This window comes from Solanum dulcamara, chromosome 9 (genome assembly GCF_947179165.1).
Source record: "Solanum dulcamara chromosome 9, daSolDulc1.2, whole genome shotgun sequence".
Lineage (NCBI taxonomy): Eukaryota > Viridiplantae > Streptophyta > Magnoliopsida > Solanales > Solanaceae > Solanum > Solanum dulcamara.
In genome coordinates, this window is record NC_077245.1 from 68,857,362 (window position 1) to 68,872,134 (window position 14,773).

Consider the following 14,773-nt stretch of genomic DNA (forward strand, 5'->3'; position numbering starts at 1 on the left):
AATGATAATAATAATAACAACAACAATAACGATAATAACAACCATAATAATAATAGACAATAAAATGTTGAAAATATAAATAAGCGGAATTGAATCCTAGAGAGATCATCTTGTTTTGTTTGCTATTCAAGAAGTCTAGGATATCGGCTCCGTGTGGGGAAAATGATGATTTTATCGAGTCTTAAAGACTCGAATTTCTTAGAGTCCCGAATCAAGACTTCATTTTCACTCCCAAAGTGTTCATGCAAATAAGAAGAGAATGAAATTAGGGAGATAACATTTCTAGGACAATATTTTGTCATAATGACAACGAAAAATAGAGGAACATGGAGTAAATATTACCTGTTATGGGGCAGTGAACGGAGATGGCTTGGTCACGAATCTACTTTTACTCTTTAAGTAAAATCGAATATAGTAGAGAGAAGAAAAAAAATATGCAACTTTGTCTTTCAAAAATTTTGCCTCTCTCCGTTTCTGTCCCTCTCCTTTAGAATGAGTGCTCAGATATATATAGAGAAATAATAGGGAATGATGAATGATTAAAATAATACAAAGTGGGTAAATTAATAAAATAATGCGGAACGAACAAAAAAAATATAAAATATTACGGAACGACGGAAAATATAAAATAATGTGGAGTGGGCGGATGAATAAAATAATGCGGAACGGCGGAAAATATAAAATAATGCGGAGTGGTGGATAAATAAAATAATGCGGAGTGAGTATTATTAAATAAATTATGACAGATGAGTGTGTATATACATATATACATATATATATATATATATATATATATATATATATATATATATATATATATATATATATATATATGTGGCGGAAGTTGTTCATTTATTTACTTATTTATTATTTTTTATTGCGGATGAATTATATTACTTATTTAATATTTTTATTTTTTTTTGTATTTTATTTTTTTAATCGGATATATATAGGCACACATGGATTTTATTATTATATATATTTTTTTCGGACTGAAGGTTATATATATATATATATATTGTTATTTTATTTTAAAGGGGACAAAAGGGAAGGGGAAGGGGCACGCGTGATATTATTTATTATTATTTGTTTATTTGTTAATTACCTTTTTGTATGATGAACAGTACACATATATATATGTATATTATTTATGCTATGGGGAAAAGGGGGCACGCATGGGTAGAATAATTAATTTAGTATAGGGTATGGGCGGGGGGTTTATTTATATGTTTATTTTTTGGATAAAGAAATATATATTATTTATTTTATTTATTATTTTTATATTTTACTTTATTTATTTATTTTATTTTTCTGAAGGGGGGACAAATGGTAATGGGCGGTAGCACGCGTGAGTATTTTTTATTATGTAAAAGACAAGGGGTTATGGGCGGGTATATTATATTATTTTTAATTAATTTATTATATATATATATTCGGATGAAATAAAATATATATATTTTTTATTCATAAGTTTATTATTATTATTTTTTATATATATATATGGCAGAAATTATTTATTCATTCATTTATTATTATTATATATATATATATATATGGAAATGGGGAGGGGACAAAACATGATAGATAGTTAATTAGTATATATAAATAGGAAAATGGGGAGGGGACAAAACATGATAGATAGTTAATTAGTATATATATATATATAGGGAAGTGGGAAGGGGACAAAGTATGTGTAGATATATTTTTTTTTTATTTTTTATTATTCATTTATTATTTTTATTTTATTTTATTTTCTATTACTATTTTTTATTTTTTATTTTTTATTTTTTTTATTTTTTTAAAAACGGATTAATGATTTTTATTTGTATTTCTTATGCATTTATTTATTTATAATTATTATTACATATTTTCGAAAAGAGGATAGTATTTGCATAATGTAGTATTAATGTTGGAATTAAAATATTGTTAATATAATATTAATTATGTGTTATTTACGAGAAGAAATGAAAACGTAAAATTAATCAATTAATTTATGAAATAGTTATTAGAAATAAATAAAATCTTTTTATGGGTCGATTTTAAATATTACTAAAAGGTAATAATTATACAAACTATATACATTATCTTAAGACAATAAGGATGACAAAATTATTTCAAAATAACTTGAAAAATATTTTGAGTTTTATAAAAATCTAACTATTTCAATTTATTTGAAGAGGCTAGAATAAGATGGGTAAATGTCAATTAATTAACAAGTTTCTTAATTTTGACAAAGTAGAATAATTAACTCAAGTTTAAACTAATTAACTTGAAATGTGAGTCTATTAATTAGGTCAAACTAATTGACAAAATCTTTATAAAAATAATCTTTCTAAGACAATTTTTGAATAAATGATAAATATATATATACTAATGGTCAAGAATTATTTAATATATATGCCAAAATTATTTTAAAATAATAATATATACATATTTCGTTATCATATATATATTCTTTTAATTTTTAATTTTTTATATTTATTTATTTTTATTTTTTAAATTATTACGTTGTGGAGGGTCAAAATTGGGGGTCAACACATATCACCTTCACTTTTTAATTTTTTATATTTATTTATTTTTATTTTTTAAATTATTACGTTGTGGAGGGTCAAAATTGGGTGTCAACACATATCACCTTCATTTTTTAACTTAGTCTCTTTTATATTTATTATAAGATTATCTATTTCAGAATTTTCTAAGTCGGAGCTTACCATTTTAACTTATTTCCTCCGTATCCTTCGTGTATTTTTATTTTAGAGATATGAGATCCTGTGATATCTAAGGTTTTACTTATAGGTTCTTTATCAATTTTTATTTATTTTTGATTTAGTATATCTTTGAAAGTTTGAATTTCTTTAACTATTAAATTTTCAAATAAATTATCGTCCTCTGCATTTCATATAAATCTTGCTGTATCTTTAGAGGATCTTATTCATTAAGTAATTTATAATTGGTTTTATTGTCCATTTTATCCTATGGACCCAATGCACCCAAAGACAATCCTTCTTCCTATCTATATTCCATAGCAGTCAAAGAAAATAGTGTCTTGAAGTAAAGTGAAACCATTATTGAAGGAAAGAAATAGTGGATCAGTCAATTGCATTAGATAAGAGATACATGTTCTGTCTTAACGGTAAATGTAATTGCTATTTGATTTCATCCTAAATCCCACCAATTTCAATGTGTGTATCTAAAAAGTGATTTTGATTTGATAGGATTAAATACACTAAAGTTTTTGTTATTATCAAAAGTCATCGTACCACTTTTGCACAATTAAAATCAATACAATCTTCAAATAGTTTTATGCTTTTCTAATGTCAAAATGACGAATAATCATGTTTATATAGCATTAATAACTAATTACTCCTTGATCTCAAATTATCCATTGTATTTTTTTTTTCATGTCTTTTAAGAAAATAAGTTATTAGAAGAGAGTTGATTATTATTCTTAATAAATATTTATTATATTTATGTGTCATCTCCATATAATTAAGATATTTATAATTTTTTAAAAATAATGACTATTAAAAAATAAAATAATAAATGTAATAAATTTTATTTTAATTTTAAAATAATAAATTAAGATAACTACATATAATCACGATGAATAATTTGGGACAAGTAACCACGGTAGATTAAACAACCCACAGTTTTTCTGGCTGTAGAAACCAACCCCCAATTTTTTAGGCGCCTGAAAATTTGGAACTTTCACAAATCACATTTTCATTTTCCGCCAAAAGTAACAATTTTTTTCTCAGAGAAAAAGCACAATCCGCGTCAATACACAATAAAGCACTCCTCACCGTTGATCTCTTTCCAATCAACGATCCACATACACCTTCATCCTTCCACGCGGATCGATACTCATATCCATCGATCTTCATCTCAAATCCCCCCAAAACCAACGGTCACGATTTAACTCAAAACGCTAATCCACAAAATCAGCAGCTATAAATATCGAAAAACTAGTCAGCCTCATCAATTCACCGCTAATCTTCTTCTTCAATCTTCCCTAAACCAATATCAAAACCCTAGAAATTCTTGAAAAGATGTCTGGTCGTGGTAAGGGAGGTAAGGGATTGGGCAAAGGAGGAGCTAAGAGGCACAGGAAGGTTCTAAGGGATAACATCCAGGGGATTACAAAACCAGCTATTCGTAGGCTTGCTCGTAGAGGTGGTGTGAAGCGTATTTCTGGATTGATTTATGAGGAGACTCGTGGAGTGCTTAAGATCTTTCTTGAAAATGTGATTCGTGATGCTGTTACATACACTGAGCATGCTAGGAGGAAGACTGTTACTGCAATGGATGTTGTCTATGCTCTTAAGAGGCAGGGAAGGACCCTTTATGGATTTGGAGGTTAGGGTGTTAGTGATTGTAGATTTAGTGTTATAGGCTTATTATTGAGTTGGGTTTACTTTTTGTTTCTGTTTGTTATGGTCTCGATAGATCATTTTTCTAGTAATTGTAATTGTTCTCTTCTTTGTTTATATTGCACTGTATGTTGATCTCAAAGTGAATCAACCAGCAATGTATTGTTATTAGAAAGTTATGTTTGTTGCACTCTTTTCCTGAATGACTCTACTTTTTTGAGCTGAGATTATGTTGTTGTTTTATAAATATGCCAAGCTTGGTTTTCTTAGCGTGTTTGCTTAGAGGTAAGTTTGGTTTGTTCTTCACAGTTTATGCATTCTGTTGTTATATTCGATCAATTACTATTCAATACGTATTGTGTTGCTTTCCAAACCAACTAAATTCACTTTTGATAATTGGATTAATTCTTTGTGAATGAGAGTTTAGAAAGTATGCATTGTCTTAAAAGCTTTTAAGTTTAGTTGATAATGGAACCAGTCCTATGGCTGATACATCAACAACATACTTAGTGAAATCCCTCAAGTGGGGTTTGTATAGGATAGAGAGGCTGTTTCAGAATTTGAAGTTGTGCTAATTTTCTCTTTGATTTTGCTAGAGCCATTGGGTTTCTCTACAACTCTGTTTCTTATATGTGGGGATCTATGTTCTGTTATTTTAGTCCTGCTGCACATTTCTGATGATTTTTGAGAGGTAAATATCTCAATCTTTTTTTTTTCTTTTCCTGTATACGTATTGCTTGAAAACTTAGGATTAAATTTGTTGGTGTATTTCATTTGAGAAGTAATAATTGCAATTTGCACCTCATCTTTCAGCTGTACTCGAGATATTTACACTCTCTTTATTGTTCAGTTACTTGCTGTTCTGCTTTGATATGTTCAAGGAATTTATTTTTCTTACCCTCAATGCCAGTTGATGTAGTTGTGCAACTTAGAGATCTTGTTGATCAGTGTATTGATAAAAGGCTCAGCTAACCTCATTTTGAGCTTAGATTCTATTGGAAATAGTTTCTCTACCCCAAAGATAGGGGAAAGTGTATGCTGTTGTTGTACAGTTCTCCCGCACATGTTTTGTTTTCTTAAAGATAAATATCTCAAGCTTGTTTTTAATTTGGACTGAGTAGGCTAAAGAGTACAAATCTCAAATGAAGATTGACTTGACTGTGAGCATTTGTGTTTCACACTGGACAATTTTATATTTGCATTTCCAAAAGTTGGGAGTGGTTTAAGTTTTTAAACTTTGAGGGACACAATTACTATATTGACTTATAGAGCTTAAGAATCCTTCTTACCATGCCACTGCCACCTTTAGTGTTACTGCTGTCAACTCTCGCAATTGCAAAATCCCAAAATCCCTGATAAACTGAACAAACAAGTGAACCTCCCTCATGGATGCCCATTGATGATTCCCCCACTCAGTCACTGAAGACTCATAGGAAATCAGCATTACATTCTTTTCCAAGCCATGAAACTCCTACATTATCCAATCTTTCGTTCTATCTATTCAAAATCATTTTCTTCCTCTTGGGAAATGGCGGTATCCAATGAGCTCCTCAACATCATCGAAAGAGTGGATCCACTGGAACCAGCACTTGACAAACTAGTTCATCCTCTGTCCTAATATTGTATCTTCTATTCTTGAAGATCAATGAAAGAATCCTGTATTGGGTTTTCGATTTTTCATCTGGGCTGCCAAACGAAAGCGATTTCTCAGCTGGGTTTCGAAAAATTTAATTGTCGATATGCTTGCAAAAGATGGTGGTTTTGATTTATACTGGAATGTTCTAGATAAACTTTTCTGTATACCCATAGCTTCTAACGCTTTTGCAGCTTTGATTTGGGGTTATTGGAAGGTAAATAAGGCAGAAAAGGCTGTTGAGGCTTTTGGTAGAATGAAAGAGTTTGATTGTAAGCCTAATTTATTTACCTACAATATGATTCTTCATACTACAGTTCAAAAAGATGCGATTTTGTTAGCTTTAGCTGTGTATAATGTGATGTTGAAGTTGAATTCGCTGCCCAATAGTTCGACTTTTAGCATTTTGATTGATGGGTTGTGTAAGAGTGGCAGGACTCATGATGCCCTCACACTGTTTGATGAAATGAGTGAAAGGGGTGTATTGCCTAGTAAGATTACCTATATGGTTATTTTATCGGGGTTATGTCAGGCTAACAGAACTGATGATGCACATAGACTGCTTAATGTGACGAAGTGCAGAGGATTTAGGCCGGATTTTGTTACTTACAATGCCTTGCTTAATGGATTTTGTAAAGTAGGTAGGGTTGATGAGGCACAGGCACTTCTTAGGTCTTTTGAAAATGAAGGTTATCTAGTGGACATAAAGGGATATACATGTCTGATTGATGGTTTTGTTAGAACTAGGAGAATTGATGAAGCACAATCTGTCTTTAAAAAATTGTTTGAAAAAAAAAGCCGTTCCCGATGTTGTATTTTACACAACTATGATTCGGGGTTTATCTGGAGCAGGTAGGGTGAAAGCGGCATTGGGTTTGTTAAGAGATATGATAGGGAGAGGGGTGTAACCGGACACTCAGTGTTATTGGTTAAAACATAAGATGAGATTAAATTTATTGGTTTATTTCATATGAAAAGAAATAATTACAATTTGTACCTCTTGATTTGGTCTTTTTAGTTCCCAGCATTATGCATAACTATAATTGCAGTCAAATAATTGTATAAACTCCCACTAAATTTGCAGCTAGGGATATTCACACGATGTTTTTGTTCAGTTACTTGCTACTCTCCTTTGATTTATTCAAGGAAATTTATTGTTGTTACCCTTAATGTCAGTTGATGTAGTTACGCAAGTTAGAGATCTTGTTCAGTTGTTTTGTTGGTTAAACTTCAATTTGATCTTGTTGAAATTCAGTTTACTTCAGCTGAACTTCTGCAGTGATTGTTCAAAGCATCTTTTTCTCTCACATTGACATATTTTGTTCTCGTGGAGTGCTACAAAGTTCTTCTATCTACAGCTGTAGCTTGCTTTGTTGTAATTTTATTAAATTATCCTGTTATGCGGCCAAGAAACTTTAATAATGATTATAACTTGTTCAATGATCCTGATTAACAAGATATGATATTAAAAAGAGCTGTTTGAGTTTGGATGGGTAAGGGTTTCCTAATACCTAGTCATATGATGCATGTGCCTCAACAATTATTTCTCAAACAAGGCATTGTTTTGGTCGGATCAATGGATTAGGGGTAGGCCATAATTGATCAAGCTTTCAGTTCCTTACAGTGTAAATAAAATTTCTTCTCAAAGTTATAGTCGTCTCTGATAAATCCTTCTTCACTAGAAATCAATAAGCTTAAGAGAGAGTGAGAGGAAACTGTATTTTGTATTTTTATTTGGGATAGTTTTTTCTGCAATTTTGAGATAATCAGATTGATCTCTTGGAAATATTTAAGATATGCAGTAGTGTGTTTCAATGGAATTTCATGATATTCTATTTGCGAGTTTATTTTGCCTATATAGGAGATTAGCGAAATGTAAATCCAAATGGACTCCTGGTTCAGCTGAATCTTCAACTCCCAATGTATTATTTGTGAAGGAAACAATACAGAATTAACATGGATTCAAATGCAGACATCAACCATCTTGTCTTGTATTCAACCTCTTTTCCATTCTCCCTAGCACAATCCTCTTGATATTGGACAACTTCAATATGTTTAGTGCTGAGACAACAGGAGGTTCATTAAATCTTGAGAAACTTGGACCGAGGGATCCGACTTCCAAGAAGATATCTTCTTTGGACTTTGATGCACATGGCAATGTCCGTGCTTGTTGTGAGTGCAAAAATGTGGATAGGGCTATGAATTGCATCCACCAAACCAGCAAGCTGGGCTGGAAATGCTAAAACCTTAGGGCCGCAACATGATGCCCAAACCATACATGATCAGCAATAGAGATTGATGTAGCTGAGGTAACTTTTCAAAAGTTGAGACACATTTATACAAATTTGTAGGATTTTTTCCAATTTTTGAGAAGCTAACTCTAAGCTTTATCAAGCTTTCATGCACTTGAAACATAGTAATTTTTTGAGTTCATCATTTCATTTGATAATTGATCGCTTTTCTTGCAACAGGTTATCAGTGCTCACAACCACATTTACTGTCTCGTCAATCTAAGGTACATGTTGTCATTGCTGACTGCCACTTTCTATGTATTTTTAATTTCTGACAAACTTAAAAAAGAGAATGTTAGTAACAATGTATTACACATAAATAAAGAAGCTAAAAAGAATTCTTGCATTATATTCGTAATGTTGTCGAAAAGCTAACTACTTTATCTTATTGTTTAATGCAATACACAAAATGTGCAAGCGTATACTGAAAGGGTCACACAAGAAATAAAAGAAGAGAGATTACCTTTGCTGGTGTATAATGGTATTGAAATTCTTTATTTTTCTTTGTTTCCTTGTGATTTCAAGTCATGTTTTCTTTGCTCAAAGTAACACTTACAAATTCTATGAGACAAAGGTGATCCATAAAAGTTTTTCCAAAATTAGCTCATGAAATCATGACTCACTCAATCCCGTCCGTGTAAAAGTTGAAATTTACTTATGAGAAATTTTACAAAAATATCTGTCCAAGTAACTTTTTCAATATTAACTCAATTCATTTGATCTGAACAAATTCAGCACAACACACCTATTTGACACCCCTAATCCCTAATCCAAACCATTGGCAGCCCTAATCCCTAATCCAAACCATTCTGATGTGTGCTTGACATCAAAGGTATATTGCTCACATCGGATTTACCTTACTTTCTCTTGGATTTCTTGTTATTTGTTCTATTCATGGTGATATCATTCATTAGTGAGCATGAAAAAGGATACTCCCTCTATTTCAATTTTTTTAGGGTCAAACTAATTAATATTTGGTAGCAATTTGGTCATAAAATTTTCAATTTTTTAAAAAGAAAACTTGCATATTGAGAAACTACATAAAAATTACTACGAATCACAATAAATTTTGTTACCCATAATGCCAGTTGATGCGATTGAGCAAGTTAGAGATCTTGTTTAGTTGTTTTGTTGGTTAAAGTTCAATTTGATCTTACAGAAATTCAAATGAACTTTTGTTGTGATTGTTCAGAACACCTTTTCCTCTCATATGACATATTTTGTTCTCGTAGAATGCTACAAAGTTTTGTTGGTCTATAGTTGTATCATATTATTCGTGTTGTTAGTTGGAAATTCTATAACCCTAGACACCCTAGACTTCTACGATTTGAATTTTTAAATGGCCACTCAACTATTCTAATATAGTAGAATATATATTCTAGATCCTCACTCACTCTTCCAATATAGTAGAATATATAATCCAACAAATATTGAATTTTAATGAAATTTATTTTCCTTAGAGTTGTCATTTTTCTAATTTTAAAAGAATTTAGTAGATGTCTTCCTAAACAACTCAAATATCATGTAACATTCACAACCCCCCTTGAAAGGCGTCTATATAAACCACTCTCTCTCTTCTTTTTTAGCTCAGTCATTCTTCTCATCATATAAAAAGTTTCTTCTATTTTTTCAAATGACGCAAGCAAGGCGACGGTTCCATCGGTGAGATGCATTTCAGGGGGTGCGAGGAAGATGCCATGGGGGAGGTACACAACTGAGATCAGAGATCCTGCCCAGAAGAGAAGTGTTTGGCTCGGAACTTTTTGTACACCGGAAGAAGCTGCTAGGGCTTACGATCGGCGGTGAGGAGGTATAGCGGCCACTGCAAGAGGAGAACCAGCAAGGCGACGGTTCCATCAGGTGAGATGCATTTTAGGGGGGGGGGGTGAGGAAGATGCGGGAGGTACACAACTGAGATCAGAGATCCTGCCCAGAAGAGAAGTGTTTAGCTCGAAACTTTTGGTACCCCGGAAGAAGCTGCTAGGGCTTACGATCGGCGGCGAGGAGGTATAGCGGCCACATGAGCTAACTAATTTTCCTTGAGATAACCTCCAAAACACCTAAGATCTATACTTCTTACAACTAGACTTCTCGAGAAAATCTCTGAGAAAATCGAAAAAGAATCAAGGATCTATACATCTCAATTGAAGAAGAATAAAAGATCTATACATCTCTATCGGAAAATAATCAAGGATTTATACATTTCGATCGGAAAAGAATTGAGGGTCTATACATCTCGATATGAAAATAATCAAGGATCTATATATCTGGATCGAAAAAGAATCAAGATTGGAGAAGAATCAAGAGAAAAAGAAAGAATCAGAATCGATCCATAGATTTCTCGAAATAAACAAGGCTGACTCTCTCTTATTCTTTTTTTTCCCTTTTAAATTTTTTGAATTTAAAAGGAAATTAAAAGAAGGGACTTGCGAAATGTCATACATTGAGTGATGACGGTTTCACATGCTCCGTGATGGGGCAAGGGTTATCTCAAGATTGAGAGGCACAGTGGCTGCGCTAGTTTCAAAAACCTCAGCTCACCGCAGCCTCGTTCTAAAGATGACCTGTAAGCGTTGGTCTGAATTGGGAGTATATGATTGGAATTATCATTATTAACATCACTGACATTCTTACAACTAAACTTCTCGAGAAAATCTTTGAGGTTATCCTTAGGAAATTTATTTATGGCTCTGTGGCCATGATACCTCCTCGCTGCTGTATCGTAAGCCCTAACAACTTCTTCCGACGCATCAAAAGTCCTGAGCCAGATGGGATCTTTTATCTCACTTGTGTACCTCTTCCATGGAATCTTCCTCACACCTCCTTATAACACATTTCACCTGAGGGAATCGTTGTCTATCAATGAATATTCAGTAAGTATGTGGTGCCTTTCAAACCACATCTAAATTCAAGTGAGATTTGAATCAATTTTTTGTGAATGACAGTTTAGCAAGTATGCCTTGACCAGATAATCTCTTTGTACTCTTTAATATCTCTGATCTCTTTGCCCAACTGCACAAAAAAAAATTCAAATTTGATGGGCCTTCGTTGTTGATGATATATATCAGATGAGAATAGAGTATACAGTGGGTGTTCATCAGTACTTTGTTGCTAATGACATATCCTGATGAAGGACTATATCTCCAATTAGAAATTGTCCATCTCCACTTACAGTGACACAGGAGTGGGAGTGGTATGAGTTCGTTCAATTTTTACTTTCTTTTTCCCCCTATTTGTGTAAATGCACTCTATCATATGACCTAGTCTTCATATCCTTTTAAGAGTTTGATGTGCATTTTGATTCTCTGAGTTGTCATTGGATCCTATCTCTCCAGACTTTGAGATTCAAAACCTTTTGTTGTCTAATTTGCTTATGTGGACTCACTGAAAACAACTTCTAATGTCATGGAATGTTAATTGATGTCAAGATCTTTGGTGCATATCAACATATTTGTTGTTCATTTCATTGTGTTATTATCCCCCATTTTGATAATGGTATTGTGAAATGAAAATTCACAATTGGTAGTATAATACAGAGCATGTTGTATGGGTTAGGTGTTAATTAGTTGGTGGTAGTATAGTGATAAGTTGTAGTGGTTGAATGAATCATTCTCAGCAGGTTCTAATATTAGCATACTTCTAGCATTAAGTTGATGCAATAAGATATGTCTTCTGTCATTATTGTGACAGTTCCATTTCTCAATACTGATAATCTCAGTTCACAAGATCTTTTTTTTTCCTTCCAATTTTGGAGCGGCCACCTCATGTTATGCAGAACTCCAGAGACATTGAATTAAAAGAGAACTCTCCAAAGATAATAGGAACTGTCTGATTTCCTCTGTAGGGTGCGACCATCAACCGGCACAGTACGATTCGTGATGCTGTTCATACACTGAGCATACCATGAGAAAGACTGTTACAGCTATGGACGCAAGTTCAGGCAGCGGACGCAAGTTCTGAAAATCTACATTATCTTTCTCAATTTGCTCCTTATCCCAGTTCCAATAAGCATGCTCATCTACTACGACATCTCTTATGATGGAAATACTTTTTGTTTGCAATCTGAAAACTCTATAACCTTTGGCTTGCGATGAATAACAAATAAACATCCCCAATTCACCTTTCGGTTCAAGTTTGCTTCTTTTGACTGAAGGAACATGAGAATAGCAAATCGAACCAAAGATTTTTAAGTGCTTGGCAGATGGTTTTGTTCCACTCCAAGCTTCAATAGGAGTTTTTTTATCCACAGCTTTAGTTGGCAGCCTATTTAACAGATATACTGAAGTATAAACAGCTTCTGCCCAAAAACTTTGCAGTAGTTTCTTTTCAAGCAACAAACATCTAGCCATTTCAACAACAGTCATGTTCTTCCTCTCCGAGACTCCATTTTGTTCGGGTGAATAACTTATTGTCAACTTGTGATCAATCCCCATATCTTCACAATACTTATTGAACTCATTTGAAGTGTATTCACCACCATTGCCCGATCTCAAAGACTTCAGCTTACAGCCACTTTGTCTTTCGACAAAAGTTTTAAATTTCTTAAAAACTGAAAATACTTGGGACTTGTTACTGAAAAAATATACCCAAGTCATCCTTGTCAAGTCATCAATAAAGAGAAATATTTATTTTGTCCTAAAGATGATGTCTGCATAGGTCCACACACATTAGTGTGAACTAGTTCAAGTTTTTCAGTTGCCCTCTAGGTAGCACTTTTAGGAAATGATTTCCTGTGTACCTTACCCATCTGACATGCCTCACAAACTTCTTTAGATAGTGAGATCTCAGGCAACTCTTTAGTCAAGCCTTTCTCATACATAGACTTTAAAGTAGAATAGTTAAAATGCCCATATCTTTTGTGCCACAACCATGACTCATCCATACTTGCAAAATTTGCACTATCAAACTTCCCATCTAAAGGAAAAGATTTATCCACCATTTCTACTTTAACAATCAAACTATCTTTAGAGTCAAAAACCAAACAATGTTTTCCCTTAAAAAATAAGGAACAACTTTTCGACATCATTTGAGCCACACTTAACAAGTTACATGCTAAACAAGGAACATACAACACATCATGTATAAACTTTGTACCTTGTATAGTTTGAAAGGCAACTGAACCCTTTCCATGTGCATTGACTGTTTCACCATTTCCCGTCCTAACTTTAGCTTTGAACGACTTGTCAAGTGTGTGAAACACGAGCTCATTGTGCGACATATGACTCGTACATCCACTGTCTATGAACCATGTGGATTCTTTGCTTGTGTTTTCTTCGTGAGAAGCCATAAACAAGCTTTCTTCTTCCTTTTCCGACTCTTCAACAAAATTTGCCTGCTACGCATGATGTTGTTGTGGCTGATTCTGCTTGACCCTGCAATTTTTCTCAATATGACCTATCTTTTTACAGAATCTACACTGAATGGATGGCTTTCCTTTGAACCAGTAGTCTTTTTCTTGATGATTGGTTCTTTTACAGTGGCTGCAAGGTGGAAACTTCCCTTTCTTTGAAGATTCCTCCATGGTTTTCCCTTTGCTACTTTATCTCCTTCCATCCTTCTATTGTCCTTCACAGGCTGCTTGGGTTTATGTTGTGCCTGAAATGCCACTTCTGCTACTTCTCCATCTCTTATACTTGATCTTTGTTCTTGGGCTTGCAACTTGCTGATCAGTTCTGCAACCGATAAAGTCTTCAAATCACATGATTCCTCTATTGCTGAAATCTTGGACTCGAACCTTGCTGGTAAGCTTATCATCAACTTCTCCACCACCTTTGAATCTGGAAAGGTTTCACTAAACAACCTTATTTTGTTTACAATTTCCACAAGTTTGGCAGAATACTCTTTCACAGCATCTCCCTCTTTCATCCTTAGCATCTCAAATTCTCTTTTGAGAGTTAAGAGTTTGACAGCCTTCACTCTGTCACTTCCATCGAACTCCTCTTTTAGCTTTTCCCATGCTTCTTTGGGTGTTTCATAAGCCATTATTCTTGTGAAAATCACATCTGAAAGTGCTGAATGAAGACATGTGAGAGCCTTTGGTTTCCTTGACTTTGAATCTTCATAAATCTTCATTTGTGCAACTGTTGGATTTGGTCCAAGTGGAGGAGGATCATCTTCACTTTCTATTGTTTCCCATAGACTAAGAGCTTTGAGATAAGCCTTCATCTTTATCACCCATATGTGATAATTTTATCCTGTAAACATAGGAGGGCCTACACCCAAGAAGTTGTTGGATGCCATGTAACTGCTGTTCAGCTCTCACCCTAGAAGAACTGGAGAAAACCTTAGCTTTCTTGCCTTCACAGATCCTTCAATAAGAAGGGCTCTTGATACCACTGTTAGACTTTTAAACTTATAAGAAAAAAATAAGGTTTAACAAAACTTCTATTCATTCATATGGCATTTTTTTTCCAAAAGTAAGTAGAGTCCATACCTATCCAACCACTTACAAAACAAATTCCATAAAACAAGGATTACCT

The 14,773-nt window shown here is 33.3% G+C and overlaps 2 protein-coding genes across 2 annotated transcripts; one reads left to right on the forward strand and one right to left on the reverse strand.

Annotated features, from left to right (window-relative positions):
* The first annotated feature begins 3,970 nt into the window (after positions 1-3,970).
* LOC129904586 (histone H4) lies at positions 3,971-4,545 on the forward strand. Its single transcript, XM_055980147.1, has one exon. It carries the CDS (start codon positions 4,050-4,052, stop codon positions 4,359-4,361), a length of 312 nt encoding a protein of 103 aa, XP_055836122.1. The 5' UTR covers positions 3,971-4,049; the 3' UTR covers positions 4,362-4,545.
* A 7,603-nt stretch (positions 4,546-12,148) lies between these two features.
* Positions 12,149-14,459, reverse strand: LOC129903743 (uncharacterized). The gene is made up of 4 exons (XM_055979285.1): positions 13,701-14,459; positions 13,389-13,626; positions 13,033-13,256; positions 12,149-12,835 (listed from the first exon to the last, which is right to left on the reverse strand). The coding sequence occupies exons 1-4, from the start codon at positions 14,457-14,459 to the stop codon at positions 12,149-12,151; spliced, it is 1,908 nt and encodes a 635-aa protein (XP_055835260.1).
* Between the last annotated feature and the right edge of the window lie 314 nt (positions 14,460-14,773).

What these genes read in the sequence shown, in the direction of transcription:
- LOC129904586 (XM_055980147.1), top strand. Translation starts at nt 4,050, where the DNA reads ATGTCTGGTCGTGGTAAGGGAGGTAAGGGATTGGGCAAAGGAGGAGCT.
- LOC129903743 (XM_055979285.1), bottom strand. Translation starts at nt 14,459, where the DNA reads ATGAAGGCTTATCTCAAAGCTCTTAGTCTATGGGAAACAATAGAAAGT. An exon ending in ATCCATTCAGTGTAGATTCT is followed by an intron (nt 13,627 to 13,700) that starts GTAAAAAGATAG and finishes CATGCGTAGCAG; the next exon opens with GCAAATTTTGTTGAAGAGTC. An exon ending in TGCCTTTCAAACTATACAAG is followed by an intron (nt 13,257 to 13,388) that starts GTACAAAGTTTA and finishes TTGACTCTAAAG; the next exon opens with ATAGTTTGATTGTTAAAGTA.